Source organism: Uranotaenia lowii, chromosome 3, assembly GCF_029784155.1.
Source record: "Uranotaenia lowii strain MFRU-FL chromosome 3, ASM2978415v1, whole genome shotgun sequence".
Lineage (NCBI taxonomy): Eukaryota > Metazoa > Arthropoda > Insecta > Diptera > Culicidae > Uranotaenia > Uranotaenia lowii.
Genome location: NC_073693.1, coordinates 311,353,318 through 311,372,349, shown reverse-complemented (window position 1 = coordinate 311,372,349; position 19,032 = coordinate 311,353,318). Strand labels below are relative to the sequence as shown.

Sequence of the window (19,032 nt, the reverse complement as noted above, 5' to 3'; positions counted from 1 at the left end):
ACATTCTTAATAATAAAAATATATACTAGTAAAAATATTTTATGATTGTGAGTATACTAAATACGGATATAGGAAATTCTGTATTTTCCACTTTAAATTAACTTGAATTACTATGTGTGTATCAAACTTCTTCATTTGGCAAAAAAAAAAAAACAAAAAAAAAATTAAATGTAAAGTTAATGTCTCCAAAACGAAATGTTTAAAGCAAAGGTTTTAAAAAATAATCATGAAATGTTTTTTGGAAGCTTAAAATACAGTTTAAAATCAGTGTATGAGTTTTGAAGACAAAAAATTTTTTTATTCAAATCTTTTCTAGATATTTGTTAAGTAATTTCTGGATTTTGACAAATATTACCCGAATTTTTGGTTGCAATTATGAAATCCAATGCCCAGATTTTGCCAGGTTTTATATAAAGTTGCCCGGATTTGTCCGGCCCGGATGTGTGCTGAAATAATCATGCCTTTTTTTGAGGCTCAAACAGTTGAAATAATTTGCAGAAAAAAATATACATTGAGTTTTTTTTCCAATATTTATATTTTTACTCAATTTAACAGTATGTTGTTTGTACTCATTTATATGCTAGTGTCATGGCCGTAGAAACCCACCCCCCTCCCTCCCCCCGTTTAAGGGTAAACCCACGAGAGTCCAAATTTTGAATTATGTTTAATCAAAGGCAGTTTGTAGACAAAACTCTGATGAAAATCAAATATATCAAGTTGTATATTCCTATTTGTGTTTATTTTGCAAGTTTTGATTCATGAAAAAACTGAATTTGAATTTGAAAAAAAAAATCTTAAAATTAGCCGGACCAAATTTAACAAATTTACTTTTTTTGTTTCGTAGAACAAAGTTTCATAATTAAATTTAGAACATTTGAGTTATGCTGCTCAGAGTAGCACATTTGCATCAAGCGAGAGATTTCTCGTATATGGTCCGCAATGTGATAATTATAGAATTGATTTTTAATAAAAAATATTTTCTGATGAAGAAGCATGTAATGTAAGAATTCTTAAAAAAAAATCTGCAGTGAATTTCATATGTTATCGGTGTATTGTTAAACGTTATTAATATTGCAGTTTATTGAAATTCAAATTTCAAACTAGATTTGTAAATTTGGATCAGATTGAACTGCAAAATTTTATTTCCTTATTTTTAAGTTTGAACATCTGATTTACTTCTATCGACGATTAAAATATTTGAATTTGTCAAAAGTTTGAGAGTTTGAGGTAAATTAATTTGATCATAGAAATATTTTTTCTTTCTTTAAAAACATATTCTATACTCAAATCAAATGAATTAAATCTTCCAGACTCCTGAGCAAATTCTTAGATTTCAACCATTGATGAAAGTTTCCAAAATCAAACGTTGTTTTCACTTTTTACTACAAAAAAAACGGTTATTATCATCATTAACGTAATTTTTAGTCTATATTCGACCATTTTTAGTCATTTTGTATTTTTTATATCATGATGCATTTAGCACTTTTCTTATTTTGTTTATAATATTTTTATTTTGCCGTATTTGCTTTTTTGTAATTTTTCATTTTTTAATTATTTTTTGTCATTTAAAGTATTTTTATTGCATTTGTTTTTGGATTATATGAAACTTTCATTATTTAAATAATTTTTAAGAACCGTAAACTGGGGTAACATTGATCACTTATTTAATTCATTTTCGAATATTTTGGAAGGGGTTGCTTTTTTGTAACACTTAAAAGTTTTAAAAATTTACTGAGGTAAGGAATATAAAGCATGACCATTGAAAGCAGAACATTCAAAAGACATTGGTGGCTATAACTAAATGTTTGTTATCAAACCGGATTTAATGTTTCGGAGTAACTTTGATCACTATGGTTTTAACGTATCTCTTATCATCTTCAAAATTACTGTTTTTAAGGCATTTAGCACAGTAGGCTTAAAAAATCAACAACAGTAATTTATTCTTCGGACTCATTTGAATTTTTCAACGTTTTCTCATAAAAACAAATAGACTCAAAAGCTGGAGATTATTGCTGCATATATTTAGGGGCAAAAACTATTAAAATTTCTCAATATTTTTTGGCCTCAAAACCAAATGAAATTTTACCTTCATGCAATTCCTCAGGCCCTCTCACTGTTCTCATGTTATTTTTTTCTTCAAACTTAACCATTTGATATGGTTTTTAGCCATTTGTTTTATACAGGCTTTCTCATTGAAAATGTTCATTTTTCACATAAAGTAACCAATTTTCTTCTAAACGCTATCATGTTATCAGGAGAGGTTTTTGTTTGTGAGTCTACGAAAAACTTTAAACTTACATTTTAAGTAATATAAAAAAAACTCCAACTATAAAACAAATTTAGCATTTTTAAAACTCAATTTATAGGCTTTCAAAAATATAAAACAGTTTCCAGATATTTTAACTTCAGACTTAGTTAATGATGATTATCTGCAAAAATTTCATGTTGATCAAAGTTACTCCGGTGGTCAAAGTTCCCCCAGTTTACGGTACTTAATAATTTTACAGAAGAAAAACATGTTTTTTTTGTATTTTATCACCATTTTAGAACGTAAAACGTAATTATGGTGTTTCTCTAAATTAAATTAGTACCTGTTATAACGAAAATTATAAGGCAATGTCGTTCTAAAAAACCGTTTGGATGTTGCCAAAATCGAATGTTGCCAAAATCAAATGTTTCCAAAAACGAACAGGGTCTGTATTTTTAAAGTTTTTTTTATTCAATTAAATCAATGGAAAAAATCATTTATCAAACCATCCCCAAGGTTGAAAATGCAAAATTCTCAGGTAATCTGGATGGATTCTTTATAAATATTGAAGTTGATCCTGATATTTCAATCAGAATCATGCATGACCCGTTCCTAATTTTCCTATTTCATGACAAAATTTACAAAATATGGTTCGAAATCCAGAATCTGGGACTTCTTTTTTTAACTTAAAACAAACACACACATTTAGGCACTCCTTTGTAATGGAATTCTACTATCCAAAAAAATGCTTTTCTAGAAATAAAAAATAATTTAAAGATTTTTCTAAAAGAATATCTTTTAGAATTTAGAATTTATTTTTCGTTTCAAATTCAAAATCTGAATATTCGGTTCAGTTTTCTAATTTCTGTGATTTTAAAGCATATATTTTAAACTTACCTACGATATTTCTTGCATTTTCACAAAAAAAAACGATTCATTTCAAGTATCCCCAGTATAGATCGGACTTTTTCACGCTTTATAATATATTATATCATCTTATAACTTTAAAACCTAGATGCGTACGAAATTTTATGAAATAGTTTAAGAATTGTTAGAGTTCTGTCACATTTTAAAAATGACAAGGGAGTTTCAAATAACAAATCGTCTGAATATGTCAAAACATGTTCCACAATAAAACAAATTGATGATAAGTTTTAATCGCCGATAAATTTTATTCATTTAATCATGTTCATTGACACGTGCGGCGAGATGAAAATGCTAGTTAGAATTTTTGTAAAGGAATGAAGAATAGGCGGATAGGCAAGCATCAGATGAGCTTCGTAGGATTAATTATCGCAAAGTAGGGACGCCGAGTAGATAAAATGTGAAAAATCAACAAGTAGCAACTACTCTAAGCGAAACCCAAAAATTGCAATCATCGCTAGAATCGGGTGCGCATCTAAGAAAGCACATGTAAGTCGGTGTGGTGCTACGTTTTTGCCCGATTGCGTATTCACAATACACAATCCAACTGGCCTGCTGTGTTTAGGAATGTGTTGATCAAAAGTCGATCACGCTTCCTATACAGAGTAGTCTGTTGTACGGCAAAGGCGTACCACCACACTTTCATGCTTTCCAATAAAAATGCCCTAGACTTACAGTTTCAACACCTATCCAAACTTTATCCTACGAAGCTCATCTGATGCTTGCCTATCCGCCTATTCTTCATTCCTTTACAAAAATTCTAACTAGCATTTTCATCTCGCCACACGTGTCAATGAACATGATTAAATGAATAAAACAAATTATATCATGGTGTAGCATTTCTTTTGTAAAAAAGTTAATGGAAATTGATCGAAATTTTTCAGAAGATGTGCTATATAATATGTAAATTTTGTATGGGAGCCTTACCTTTCTGAAATCGGAGAGTTCTGAAACTATTATAGAAACCATCCCCGGTACTGAAAACGGTCATATATCAAATTTCACGCTGAATCAGACAGACAGACAGACAAACGTTCATCTTTTTTTATAAATAGATAGAGTAACAGTTATGATTTTATACTTATAGAATGAATAATGAAGCTCAAACGTTTTAATATGGCGACCGTCAAAAATTAAATAAAAAAGGTTCGATGTAGGTACAGGTTGGTTAGATCACGAAATTTAGAACATATTTTTCTCGATCGTTATTCTTTGTCAAAGAAATGCTTTCTAGAATGATTCTAGAAAATTCTGCATCTGCATGAAACACTTAAACTTAAAGAACTGAAATAGTGAGATTTTTTTCTTTAAAATTCAAGCTCGAGATCGAAAGCGAAGAAAGTAACTTTCAGTCGTTTCAGCTTTGCCGTGCTGTCTAGTGCAAACCTGTTGCAAATACGATGAAGATATTATGTAGGCATGCTTCAACGGGGGTGATGGAGTGAACGACGACGCGCAGCCAAATCCTATACGTAAGGTGTTCTATCAAACACTTTCTGCACCTCTACATATAATAGGTAGGATCAATTTCAAGACCAAAGAAACTTTGTTGAGGAGTTTAAAAAACCGAAAAGTTTGTAGTTTTTGTTATTCAGGAACTTGTGTATAAAATTAAATAATGATATCATTAACAGGAACAAAAAAAATGAATGGAACGCATCACATACCTAACGCCATTGAGGCCTCATTGTTCAAGATGATTATTAGATTATTCTAATCGGTTCCTTTTAAGTATGACTTACAAATAAGGCGTGTGTACATTTTACTAGTTCCTCAACATGTTAGCGATGTAGATCGCTGATAGTCAAAGCTAGAAATTTAATAATAGCACTTGTGTTTATCAACGACGCAATCATGTTTATTTGCATTCGCTCCATGCTTACGAGTACGGGCATGATTCTTACATTATTTAGTAGATATCCTTTAATGGGTAAATCTTAATTCTGAAATCAGAATACGTAATGAATTGAGAATTCAGAACTCAGAATTCTTAAGATACCACCAGGTGAATCATGAGCGGAATGTTATATTGCAAACTTCTCACAGTCTGTAAGATCCAAGCTCAAAAGTGATGAGAGAGTAATGATAATCAAAACAAACCCACCTCACTCTGCTTCAAAAAGTTCTTCTGAGCCCGCAGTAGTGCTGAAACTTTCACTGTGTCTCCCTCATTCTCGTTCATTAGAATGTTTGTATTCATATTATCTATAGCAATATGTTTAGTTTTACTTTTGCTAGCCATTCAAACTATCTGTCGGCAGTTCGAGCAGCTTCCGGGGCCTCGAGAATGGCCACTGGTCGGAAGCAGTCTGGAATTTGTGAATCTTAGTCCCGTGGGTAAGTGAAAGCGCATTTCCCCCCGTTCTTTTTCCCTGTTTTGTTGTGATATGCTCATTTGTCGATTCATTCCTCTCCATGGACGCACAGCCATATTCGACCTGTTGCGGCACTATTCGCGGACCTACGGGAGAGCGTACAAGATCAGCTTCGGGTACGAGTGCACCCTGGTGTTCTCCAAGCCGGAAATCGCAGAGGTAAGCGCCGACTCGATTCTTATGTTTAGTTCTACGAAGAGATTAATCACCGTATTTTATGTTTGTCGGTGAAAAGTGTTGCCTTTTTTAGTGAGGACATCTTAAGATTATGAAATTTTTTTCTGACGGATAGAAAATTAGAAGAAACGAATGGTGAAAATGAGCGGGTAGATTTTATTTAGAAGCATTATCATCACATACCAAATTTATGTTCGGCACGGGCCTATGAAGTAGTAGATACTGATAGAGTTTCTTCTAACACCACACATTAGTTTGTAGTTCTGAATCCAGGATATAGATTCTTAAAATTTAGAATTTTTTAACTCGAATTCCAAATTTTCAATCTGAACTTGATTCTCAATCCATACCATAATTCTTTATATGAAGTTTGAATCTGAATACTCGGTAATCCATCGAATTTTTGACGGTCGCCATGAAGCAGCATTAAACTGTTTACTATTTTTTCCGATAAGCTCGCATGCAAATGGTTTAATTTTCGTCAATTTCTATTTAAATTCTAAAAATTCACAAGAGGCTTAAAAACTGTGAATTTATGGAGATGAGGTGCTCCCAAATGGGATTTAAACTCTGGACGGTCAATATCATAATGAAACTGCAGATTCTGACAAAATAAAACTCAAATTACATTCACCGATCGATCTAAAAGCTGATGACTTAAAATCGGCTTAGGCTTATATTCATCAGATTTAAAAAACAGTAAAAAATTGAGTAGGAACACCTTAATGTGATTCTGAACCAATTGATCTGAAGTACCCACATGAACAAAAAGTGTAACCAAACTTGGTATAAAATCGAACTTATCACTTTCGACAAAACTGAAAAATAATAACAATAATGACAAACATTTCAGTACCTGATATATTAACTTCTTTTCTAATAACTCGAATGGTTTGAAAAGATTCAACTAAACGATATTGACAATAATGACAAAAAGCACACAAATGATGGAAATGACAAAAAATGATAAAAAAAAAAAAGGTAAAAATCACAGAAATTACAAAATGACAAAAATCTCAAAAATGGCAAAAATAACAAAAAAAACAAACAAAAAAAGAAAAATATAACAAAAAGCCATAAATGACAAACACGACATGATGAAATAATCGTCAAAAACGACAAAAAAGCAAAACTGAGAAAAACAGCCAAAATGGAAAAATATGACAAAAATTACAAAAATGACAAAAATAATTCAAAGGATACAAATAACAAAAACGACCAAAATAATAAAAATGATAAAGTGCAAGAATGGCAAACGAGAAAAAATTGTAGAAAAAGCAAGAATTGCAAAAATGACATATATGGCAAATATTATAAAAATCAATAAAAACTTATGAAAGACAAAAATAACAAGAATAGCAAAAATGACCAAAAAGATCAAAATGTCAAAATGAAAAAAAAGTTAAGAATGACCAAAATGACCAAAACGACAAAATGACAAAAATAACCAGAATGACAAAAAAATGACAAAATGACAAAAATGACAAAAATGACAAAAATGACAAAAATGACAAAAATGACAAAATGACAAAAAGGACAAAAATGACAAAAATGACAAAAATGACAAAATGACAAAAATGACAAAAATGACCAAAATGACCAAAATGACAAAAATGACAAAAATGACAAAAATGACAAAAATGCCAAAAATGACAAAAATGACAAAAACGACAAAAACGACAAAAATGACAAAAATGACAAAAATGACAAAAATTGACAAAAATGACAAAAATGACAAAAATGACAAAAATGACAAAAATGACAAAAATGACAAAAATGACAAAAATGACAAAAATGACAAAAATGACAAAAATGACAAAAATGACAAAAATGACAAAAATGACAAAAATGACAAAAATGACAAAAATGACAAAAATGTCAAAAATGACAAAAATGACAAAAATGACAAAAATGACAAAAATGACAAAAATGACAAAAATGACAAAAATGACAAAAATGACAAAAATGACAAAAATGACAAAAATGACAAAAATGACAAAAATGCCAAAAATGACAAAAATGACAAAAATGACAAAAATGACAAAAATGACAAAAATGACAAAAATGACAAAAATGACAAAAATGACAAAAATGACAAAAATGACAAAAATGACAAAAATGACAAAAATGACAAAAATGACAAAAATGACAAAAATTACAAAAATTACAAAAATGACAAAAATGACAAAAATTACAAAAATGACAAAAATGACAAAAATGACAAAAATGACAAAAATGACAAAAATGACAAAAATGACAAAAATGACAAAAATGACAAAAATGACAAAAATGACAAAAATGACAAAAATGACAAAAATGACAAAAATGACAAAAATGACAAAAATGACAAAAATGACAAAAATGACAAAAATGACAAAAATGACAAAAATGACAAAAATGACAAAAATGACAAAAATGACAAAAATGACAAAAATAACAAAAATGACAAAAATGACAAAATGACAAAAATGACAAAAATTACAAAAATGACAAAAATGACAAAAATCACAAAAATCACAAAAATGACAAAAATGACAAAAATGACAAAAATGACAAAAATGACAAAAATGACAAAAATGACAAAAATGACAAAAATGACAAAAATGACAAAACTGACAAAAATGACAAAAATGACAAAAATGACAAAAATGACAAAAATGAAAAATATTAAAAAAATGAAAAAAATTAAAAAAATGACAAAAATGACAAAAATGACAAAATTGACAAAAATGACAAAAATGACGAAAATAATGACAAAAATGACAAAAATGACAAAAATGACAAAAATGACAAAAATGACAAAAATGACAAAAATGACAAAAATGACAAAAATGACAAAAATGACAAAAATGACAAAAATGACAAAAATGACAAAAATGACAAAAATGACAAAAATGACAAAAATGACAAAAATGACAAAAATGACAAAAATGACAAAAATGACAAAAATGACAAAAATGACAAAAATGACAAAAATGACAAAAATGACAAAAATGACAAAAATGACAAAAATGACAAAAATGACAAAAATGACAAAAATGACAAAAATGACAAAAATGACAAAAATGACAAAAATGACAAAAATGACAAAAATGACAAAAATGACAAAAATGACAAAAATGACAAAAATGACAAAAATGACAATAATGACAAAAATGACAAAAATGACAAAAATGACAAAAATGACAAAAATGACAAAAATGACAAAAATGACAAAAATGACAAAAATGACAAAAATGACAAAAATGACAAAAATGACAAAAATGACAAAAATGACAAAAATGACAAAAATGACAAAAATGACAAAAATGACAAAAATGACAAAAATGACAAAAATGACAAAAATGACAAAAATGACAAAAATGACAAAAATAACAAAAATGACAAAAATGACAAAAATGACAAAAATGACAAAAATGACAAAAATGACAAAAATGACAAAAATGACAAAAATGACAAAAATGACAAAAATGACAAAAATGACAAAAATGACAAAAATGACAAAAATGACAAAAATGACAAAAATGACAAAAAATGACAAAAATGACAAAAATGGCAAAAATGACAAAAAAAATTTCTGAAGCATGTATTTCGTTTCGGATTTTCTCCGACTTTGTATATAATAGAAATAAATGATTGACCTTGAATTCAAATGAGACTTGAGACTTTTTATTTAGAAAAAAACGATTGGGAAAATCTAACGATTTCAACTAGGAGTGCCATATTGACAATCTTGAAGGAGGTAAATTTTTTATCTGGACTTTAGGGAAGCGTCCATTAATAATTTATGGTGAAAAATAAAAGATCTCATGAACTTATTAGGGATACTAGATAAAGTTTTAGTTTTGGTGAGCCTGGAAAAAGTAACAAGCAGTCAAACTTCTAATAGTGTTATATAAACACTCTAGAGTATTTTAGGATTAAACAATAATGAAAATCATCACATGAAAAGTGTTCATAAGTACCTATAGGTTTTTGTTTCTTTCAATTTTCTGAAAATCTTACCCTGAAAACTTGTTCCATACAATAGTAAGATGATACCGTCATTATTTTATCGAAAAACCGGATAGCTGAAAACGTTGCAATTTGTGCTGATAATTAACCCAACCTACAATTTTGAGTGAAAGCGTTTTAAGATAAAGCTCTTTTTCTTACACTAGAAAATCCTCAACACCCAATCGTACGCCACGAAATCGGAAGACTACGATAAGGTAGCCGAATGGATCGGTTACGGGCTGCTAATATCTCGGGGAGAGAAATGGTTCACTCGGCGCAAAATCCTCACCCCGGGCTTCCACTTCAAGATCCTGGAGAGCTTCGTCCGTGTGTTCGGCGAACAGAGCGATGTGCTCTGCGCAAAGTTGAGGTCCTTTAGCGGAGCCGAAGTCGACGTATTCCCCAACCTTAAACTGTTCACCCTGGACGTTTTGTGTGAAACGGCGCTCGGATATCGGTGCAATGCTCAGACCCAAAATTCGTTCTACCCGTTGGCCGTCGAAGAGCTCGCCTCGATTTTGAACTGGCGGTTTTTCAACTTATATGCGAGTTTCGATGTGATTTTCAGATTCACGAAGGAGAGCAAAAGATTTCGGCAGCTGATTAAGGAAACTCACGATTTCACGTTGAACATCATTGCTCAGAGGAGGAAATCATTGGAGGAGGAGAAATCGAGGATTGCAGACCGTTCGGAAGAGGAGGACGAAAATAGTTACGGAGCTCGTCGGAAGATGGCTCTTCTTGATATACTTCTACAGGCCACTGTCGATGGAAAACCGCTCTCGGATGAGGACATTCGGGAGGAAGTCGATACGTTTACCTTTGCTGTGAGTCAAACAGTATTTGATTTTTATATTCGAAAGCTTGAACTTTGTTTTTCTTAGGGTCATGATACTACAGCGTCAGCACTTACCTTTCTTTTGTACAACATTGCAAAGCATCCGGTAGTTCAACAGAAACTATATGAAGAAATTTTCAGTGTAGTCAAAGATTCTAAGCATCTTGATATAAGGTAAGTATAGAAAACCTTTGAAGTTCCTCTCATTCAACAGTTCCTTTCTCAGCACTCTGAACAACCTACCCTATCTGGATTCGGTGATCAAAGAAACGCTCCGTCTCTTTCCCCCGGTTCCGATGATTGCAAGACTGGCAACGGAAAACACCACAATCGAGGGTATGGACATTCCCGTAAAAACTTGCGTGTGCATTGACATCTACGGTATGCATCGTGATCCCGAACACTTCGAGTATCCAGAACAGTTCAATCCAGAAAGATTCGCCATCGCTCGGGACGCTGAGAAATCTCATCCCTTCACCTACATTCCTTTCAGTGCCGGAAACAGGAATTGTATTGGTATGAACCTGATATTTTAATCAACACAATTGAAATTATTTTCCCTCTAATAACTACAGGTCAAAAGTTCGCCCAATACGAGTTAAAAACAGCAGTAATCAAACTGCTAGAGGCATTCCGCCTGGAACTTCCCACCCCGAATTTTGTACCAACCCTGAAGTCGGAGATTGTTCTCAAACCGGCCGAAAAGCTGCCGATCAAATTCATTGCACGTTCAACTAATAAATCCTCTCCGTAGTTTATTTCTCGAAAATCTCCTCATAATTCTCGATCATGGTCACGATACACTCCCGCGGCACAGCGCTCACCGCCTCGAACCTTTCCGGACACACGTCGGATAGGGTTTCGTTGAACACGCAGGAACTGAGCAGGATGCCGAGGCTGCGGGTATCCATTTCGTTCTCCTCGTGTGAGGCGACTCTGCAAATAGGAGAGAAATTAAACTTTTGAACCTGAAGCGAAACTAAACTATTTTAATTACACAAATGTCGACTAGGAAATTTCTTCATTTCCACGCTTTTAAATTCCAATTTTTTTTTCGGAAACAAATGCTCTATAATGCAGAAAAAAAATGGCTCAAAAGCAATAACATTTCACAAAAAAAAATTCATTGAAATATTCCAAGTTTGAAAATCTAAAATAGATCCCGATAAAAGTTTAAAAACAAGCTATAATTTTGTAGCTGAAACTTCTACAGATCGTCAGCCTTCTCAAGAACTAGACATTATTTTTTCAATTTGTTTCTTCTTGTTTATCTCCGGAAAATACAGACGGGACTTTTCAACGAAATGTTTCTGGCTGGAAACCTATCAGGTGCCCGCTAAAGAGTTCGTTTGGCTGTCCATTTAGAAATTTTTCAAAATATCTCCCCACTAGCGGACCAAATATTTTGCGCACGATTTGACCACCGTTTTTTTTTTATTTTACCGGTGGGCTGCTTTTCTATCTTGTAGAAATTAAGTCAGGCCTGTTTATTAGGCAAGTAGACGAATCAGTAAGAAAATTTTATCTTTTTATCGCTTCTCCTATTGAAAATTTCGGATTGCGCTTGATAAACCTCTCACATTCCTGAACTTCGTGAACATGATCATCTTCAATTTTATTTAAATTTAAGCTCACTGTTAGATTTTCTAGGACTCCATAAACGATTTACCATAATAACTTAGGCCGAATAGTTGTTTTCCAGCTGTTTGTAGGTCTTCCACTGGAATTTTCCTGGATTTTTAATGAGTTCACATGGGAATTCTGTTTCTCAGTTTCTCATACATAGGTAGCTGGTGTGTAGAGCAAAGGTGTAACAATTCATTGGAGCTTTTCATCGACATGCCCTCTAGCCTAAAATTTCAACACCTATCAAGCTTTCTTCTATTGGCGCACTAATGCCTGTCTATCCACCGTTCTTTCATCTATACATATAAAAATGAATGTTTGTCTCTCGTCGGTTCCCTATAGACTCAGACACTTCTGGACCAATCATCGTGAAATTTTGTATATGACCGTTTCCAAGACCGGGGATGGTTTCTATTATAGTTTCAGAACCCTCCATTTTGAAAGAGGGTGGACTCCCATACAAAAGTAACATAGTCTATGACATAACCTGAATAATTTATGTACAAGTTATCTTCATCAGGAGTGACTCGATAGCAAATGAACCAAATTTAGAACGCGATAATAAACTATTGGATACGAGAAATGCTTTTATGATTGTGACCCTCCTCTGCAAACTTCGCTTACTATTCAGCCGCTGAACAGGAGACTCGTGTCCTGTCCCAATCAATGTCTTCGGCTGACCGAGGCTCACTCGCGGCACGACAGCTTAGCCGTTTTGTGTGTGCGTGTAGTGAGGGCGATTGAGGGAGATTGCCGACTCGGAAAGGCCTATCGGTTGAGAGAGTGTTGGGCTCACGATAATTGGCTACACCTCTCCCCCCGACACAAAAATGAAATACGGTAGCCAAATGTTTCAGTAGCAAAATTTAAAGCTGAGAACATGACAAGCACACGTGATTTCTTTTCCTCGAGTGCATTCAAACAGTTTTTGTAAGCGCAGTTTCTATCTTCTTCTGTTTTAATTTATTCTAATATATCTTTCCAACTCATAAACACAAGCTTTGGATAACCTCACATCAAAAAGTAACAGCAAAGTAGTGTTCAGTGCTCAGTCAGGTCTGCTCTGCGAATTCCAAATTTAGCTCATTCGGCGGCTTTACAGATTTCACAGAGAACGCACCAGAACGAGGCTGAAAACCGTAGATGAGAGGTCAACATCAAATTTGATAACACTTAACAGCTTATCATTCTTAGGCGTTACTCAGAACCTTCACTGTATCTCGGTTCTAAAACAGATTTATCAGTACGGCACTTAACGAAAATTTACAAAACAAAAGAGATTCTTCTTTTTTTTTAAATTTACTTTTGTCTGTTATCAGTGACGACATCCTATGATTATAAAAACAATAAAGATGCTTCAATAATATATTTTTGATCCGTTGATTCAGGATTCAAATTGACGAGTCGTACCTTATTAAACCCAGTGAATGAAGCAACGAGACCTGCCTTTCCAATCATTGTGTACCTTTTTAATAGGAGGTTTCCCAAACCAAATAATTTCTACAAGCTACCCTGCTCCAAACATGATTTGTTGGTCCTGCCGCTCCAATAGGTGGTTCCTCTATTCAACCTTCAATACACTCCTCATGTTGGTCCTTCCGATCTAACGTAAATCAATGAAGTGAAACTTCAGAACACTCCTCATGTTGGTTCTCCCGGTCCAACGGAAGTTTATAAAATGAGCCTTCAGAACAATCTTCACGTTGGTCCTCCCGATCCAACGCATATTCATAGAGTGAGCCTCCAGAACACTCTTCATGTTGGTCCTCCCGATACAACGCATATTCATAGAGTGAACCTTCAGAACATTCTTCATGTTGGTCCTCCCGATCCAACGCATATTCATAGAGTGAACCTTTATAACACTCTTCATGTTGGTCCTCCCGATCCAATGCATTTTCTAAGAGTGATCCTTAAGAACACTCTTCATGTTGGTCCTCCCGATCCAACGGATATTCATAAGGTGTACCTTAATAACACTCTTCATGTTGGTCGTCCGAATCCAACGCATATTCAAAGAGTGAGCCTCCAGCACAGTCTTCATGTTGGTCCTCCCTATCCAACGCATGTTTATAGAGTGAACCTTTATAATACTCTTCATGTTGGTCCACCCAATCCAACGGGTATTCACAGAGTGAGCCTTCACTACACTCTTAATGTTGTTTCTCCTCCCAATTCAACGGAAGTTTATGAAGTGTGCCTTCAGAACACTCTTCATGTTGTTTCTCCCGATCCAACGCATATTCATAAAGTTAGCCTTCAGAACACTCTTCATGTTGGTCCTCCCGATCAAACGGATATTCATAAAGTGTATCTTCATAACACTCTTCATGTTGGTCCGCCCGATCCAACGGATATTCATAGAGTGAGCCTTCAGAACACTCTTCATGTTGGTCCTCCCGATCCAACGCATATTCATAGAGTGAGCCTTCAGAACGATCTTCATGTTGGTCCTCCCGATCCAACGCATATTCATAGAGTGAGCCTTCAGAACGATCTTCTTGTTGGTCCTCCCGATTCAACGGAAGTATGTGAAGTGAGCCTTCAGAACACTCTTTATGTTGGTACTCCCGATCCAACGCATGTTTATAGAATTTACCTTCAAAACACTCTACATGTTGGTCCTCCCGATCCAACGCATATTTAAAGAATTAACCTTCAGAACACTCTTCATGTTGGTCCTCCCGATCTAACGCATGTTTATTGAGTGTTCATGTTGGTCCTCCCGATCCAGCGGATATCATAAAGTGTACCTTCATAACACTCCTCCTGATCCAATGCATATTCAAAGAGTGAGCCTTCAGAACACTCTTCATGTTGGTCCTCCCGATTCATCGAATATTCATGAGGTGACTCCTCTCATCAATGGACATTAGAGTGCCCCAAATGACCCGACATTTGAAAAAGTTATGCGCTGTAGGCTTAAATTGATCCTAGGCCTAGTACAAGGTCCCATGCCAAATTTGGGCCAGATCGGATCACGGGAAGGGGTCGCTCAACGAGTCTGAAGTTTGTATGGGATTTTGGGACATTTTGTCCGGGAGGAATACGAAAATCCAGTTTTTCATGAATAACTTTGGTCCCCTTCGGCCGATTTTTTTTGAAAACAGGTTTTCTCAAAGCCTAGACTATTAAAAATATTTCATCTCTTTATTTGCAAACAAAAAACTCAAATCGAGTCGTGTGATTTTTTTTTAGTTTTTGCGTCTAAAACGGTTTTTTAGCAATTTTGATCAAGATAATCATAAACTGTTTGATTGGAAGACTAATATGCGATTCAAATCTGCTGATGTGTTACGATGGAAAAAAAATGATATCATATTTGTGTAAAGTTTCGACGTTTTGGAAATTTATCAACAGCCGACCCCATTCGAACCCCACGTCAAGTTGTATCAAAGAATCAGCCGATTCATTTGCCGAATTTTTCAGCAGCGTATATAGCTCGATAACTCCAGACTGCTCCGATTCCTACTTTGGAACTCTGCCCAACTATGACATTAGGCGCTTTTCTCTGAGCTGGAAGTTACAATTGTTCTGGGTACTCTCGATCCATCAAAAGGTCCAGGGCCGGATGGAATTCCTCCGTCATTGATCTCGAGAATTGCAGTTTCCCTCGCCAAGCCGCTTTGTCTGTTATTTAACCGATCAATCTCAGAAGGAGTTTTTCCGAGCCTTTGGAAATCCGCGTCAATTGCACCGATTCATAAGTCTGGAAATGCACATCGGGTGGAAAACTACCGAGGTACAGCACGGTTATATTAGGAAAAGATCAACGTTGACCAACTTGATGTGCAATGCCAGTGATTTACATGCCACAATTAGTAAAAAAATGCAAGTGGATTCTATCTACATCGATTTTGCCAAAGCCTTCGACAAAGTTCCTCACATTCGTGCAAGAAATATTGAGGCGCTTTGGATTTCCAGAGTGGGCAACTAAATGGTTACTTTCGTATCTATTAAATCGTCAAGGCTATATAAATATTCGTGGAACACACTCTACTGTGTTCGAAATACCGTCCGGAGTTCCACAAGGCAGTCACTTTTATCTTCGTGCTCTTCATAAACGACCTGGCAACATTTCTTAAATCGCCTAAACTTATGTTTGCAGACGACTTAAAAATCTATTGGACCATCGACTCCAGAGTGTTGCCATGGTGTGAAAAACACAGAATGGTAGTTAACGCTGAAAAATGCAAATGTATCAGCTTCTTTAAAAACTAGAACCACAGTTGTCTTTAACTACGCTCTAGATGGTACTCCTCTTTAAAGAGTGACTAGCATAAAAGACCTGGGAGTAACCTTCGACCAAAAGCTATCGTTTATCCAGCATATCGCCACTACAACAGCAAAAGCTTGTTCTTTGCTTGGATTTCTTCGACGAAACAATTTGAGCTTTTAGGACCCGTACGCTTTGAAAGCAGTGTTATACTCATTAGTCCGCAGTGTCTTGGAGTATGCGGTACTAGTTTGGGCGCCTTATGTAGAAAGAGTTAATAAAGTTCTTCGCTATGCGTTGCGCCGACTGCCCTGGCAAGATCCTCTCAGGCTACCGCCCTACCCACAAAGGTGTGGCTTGCTGTCTATGACATCGTTGAGTCAAAGAAGGGTGTACCTACAAAGAATGTTTGTCTACGATATCCTGTCCAATAATATTGAGTGCCCGAAACTGCTTCAGAGTCTAAGTTTAAGCGCTCCAGCTCACCGACTGCGTCTCAAAACCACCTTTTGGAGCCAAGGAGTAGAACAATTTTTGGACAAAATCACCCGCTGAATCGATGCTGTCAAGTTTTCAACGAGGTATCGAACTTGTTCGATTCTAATGCTTCAAAATCTGTGTTCAAATGTGCAATCCGTAACTTCAGCTTTCTTAGACACTAAGTGAAATTTTTTTTTAGCATTCCATAGCTGATTTACATTTTTTTTCCGAAGCACGTTTTTTCGGATTTTTTTTCTTAGATTTTCAATAACGGAAAACCGAAGTGATGTAGGTGAATATTGTCTGAGAAACATGTTTGAGTTACATTACGAGGTTTCTAAAACTATAAATTTGTAAGCATCTGTTTAGGAACAAGAGAAATATATTGGTTTTTAGCGAGGAGTGTCATGGGAGGGATGTACGCCATCCCTCCACAAATCTCATGCTGAGTGTTCGGGGATAAGAGTAGTGTGGCATAGGTTATCAGTATCACCTTGGTAACCAATTGACCTACCAAAAAAGCTAAATGCGCATTTTAGACAAACTTAGTACTCACTTTTTCAAGTGCCTCATCAGACAGCAAAGCGTATTCCTCCGTACTTCATCCAGAGAATTGACTAGCTCCAACACCTTCAACGTTCTGCTATGAACTGCTAAAAACATAAATAAAATCATATGAATCCAACAAAAACATCAAAAATTCCGCTTAAGCATTACTCATATCCGACGGCCCTGGGATCACCCTCGCCAGCTGTTGCAACGATATCAACGGTTCCTTGAGCTCCCTCAGAAACAGCTTCAACACTCCACAAACTTCGTGCGGACTTTTCTGCTTCCGCAGTTTTTTGTAGTTATCGGCATTGATGTCATAGCGCAAATTTTGAATGGTGTTGTGATTGCCCGATACCCGATAGAGACCAACCGTATTCAGGAACTTCTCGTTCGATTCCACCACCGCAATACACTCATGCACAATTTTGGGGATTTTCGGCCTATCGTGCATCACAACGTGCTCCAGGAACGTGTCGAAGCATGCTTCATCTGAGGGAAGATGATTATGGTTGAAAATGTGATTTGATTCTTGAGTTCAGCTGAGATTGAGTTGAAGGAAGTCATAACTTACTCTGTATAATATTCCTGGTCACTAGATTCTCCTTCGTAGCTCGTCGTTTTAGTTTCAAGTTGACCAGCAGTTTTCCGAAGTTGAAATGGTTCTGCGAATCTAGCAGATTGTTGTAACTCTCCTGTAGTTCTTCGTAGGCGTCTTTGAGGCTGGAGTTTTCAATCCGTAGCTGCTCCTGAACACTTTCGAGCCTCTTGTTTGCCGCCTTCAACTTCCGGTGTTGATCTAGCAGTAACTCGTGCTGGGTCTGAAGGTATCGGAACTGATCCACGACACTGACGGAATCGATAACTGACTAAAATCGACATAGACCATTATTGAGGTTGGATGGTTCTGAAACTTTACGGCTGTTATTTATTACCTTTGATTCACGATTTGGTAGATGCTGATTTTTAGTTCTGTAACGAGAAATGAACAATGAATGAACTCACCACCGTGCTCTTCGTTTGATAACACTCTACAAAAAATTAGATAAGAACATCGGAGTACAATGGCATCAGCCTGAGTACCACAAACAAACCTTCTGGGTGGGCCCGAACGATTTGTGAAGCCTTCGAACAAATTTCTGGGACGATTCTTCGGCCTATTGGGATCTCCAGAATGACCTGCCATTACTTAAAACCAACGCCGGATCTACTGTTTGAGGTCGAATTTCGCACAAACTCAGAGTTAATCAACCAATTTCAGGGAGCCTACCAGCTGGAGTAATGCTCGGGAGCTTACTGAGTCAACTGTCTGTGAATGAGTGCTTACTAGAAAGATAAGCTCGAACCCGATAGTGATTGGCCATCACTCGCCGAACGCAGAGCATATTTTACACAGCATTGCGAAGTTTTTTTCCCACTTCGACGCTGAGATATTGCCGGCACTACATATGACTAATAGTTTTGGGATATTGCGAGATAAAATATGAGTGTTTTCGCAGAAACCGGGTGGCAATTTTGCATGCTCTCGACTTAAATGCCACTTCGAGTGATGTTGATTTTTATCTTCAATCGCGTTCTGAGTTTGGTAAAAAGTGGAATGAAT

General features: G+C 35.2%; 2 protein-coding genes across 3 annotated transcripts; one reads left to right on the top strand and one right to left on the bottom strand.

The window, feature by feature from the left end:
* Positions 1–5,323: 5,323 nt before the first annotated feature.
* LOC129757427 (cytochrome P450 4d2-like) lies at positions 5,324–11,455 on the top strand. Its single transcript, XM_055754651.1, has 6 exons — positions 5,324–5,509; positions 5,600–5,706; positions 9,885–10,547; positions 10,605–10,732; positions 10,785–11,074; positions 11,134–11,455. The coding sequence occupies exons 1-6, from the start codon at positions 5,359–5,361 to the stop codon at positions 11,310–11,312; spliced, it is 1,518 nt and encodes a 505-aa protein (XP_055610626.1). The 5' UTR covers positions 5,324–5,358; the 3' UTR covers positions 11,313–11,455.
* Positions 11,295–18,711, bottom strand: LOC129757428 (WW domain-containing protein tag-325-like). 2 transcript variants are annotated; one of them, XM_055754652.1, is made up of 6 exons: positions 18,524–18,711; positions 18,365–18,401; positions 18,004–18,298; positions 17,598–17,921; positions 17,437–17,533; positions 11,295–11,494 (listed from the first exon to the last, which is right to left on the bottom strand). In XM_055754652.1, the coding sequence occupies exons 1-6, from the start codon at positions 18,613–18,615 to the stop codon at positions 11,314–11,316; spliced, it is 1,026 nt and encodes a 341-aa protein (XP_055610627.1). In that variant the 5' UTR covers positions 18,616–18,711; the 3' UTR covers positions 11,295–11,313. The 2 variants fall into 2 exon arrangements, with proteins under 2 accessions (XP_055610627.1, XP_055610628.1); XM_055754653.1 differs by having other exon boundaries at positions 17,437–17,530.
* Between the last annotated feature and the right edge of the window lie 321 nt (positions 18,712–19,032).

Coding starts and splice junctions, on each gene's coding strand:
- LOC129757427 (XM_055754651.1), top strand. CDS start 5,359: ATGTTTGTATTCATATTATCTATAGCAATATGTTTAGTTTTACTTTTG. Junction 5,707..9,884: donor CCAAGCCGGAAATCGCAGAG/GTAAGCGCCGAC, acceptor TTCTTACACTAG/AAAATCCTCAACACCCAATC. Junction 10,733..10,784: donor TCTAAGCATCTTGATATAAG/GTAAGTATAGAA, acceptor TTCCTTTCTCAG/CACTCTGAACAACCTACCCT.
- LOC129757428 (XM_055754652.1), bottom strand. CDS start 18,615: ATGGCAGGTCATTCTGGAGATCCCAATAGGCCGAAGAATCGTCCCAGA. Junction 18,299..18,364: donor TACCAAATCGTGAATCAAAG/GTAATAAATAAC, acceptor TGTCGATTTTAG/TCAGTTATCGATTCCGTCAG. Junction 17,534..17,597: donor CCCAGGGCCGTCGGATATGA/GTAATGCTTAAG, acceptor TTATGTTTTTAG/CAGTTCATAGCAGAACGTTG.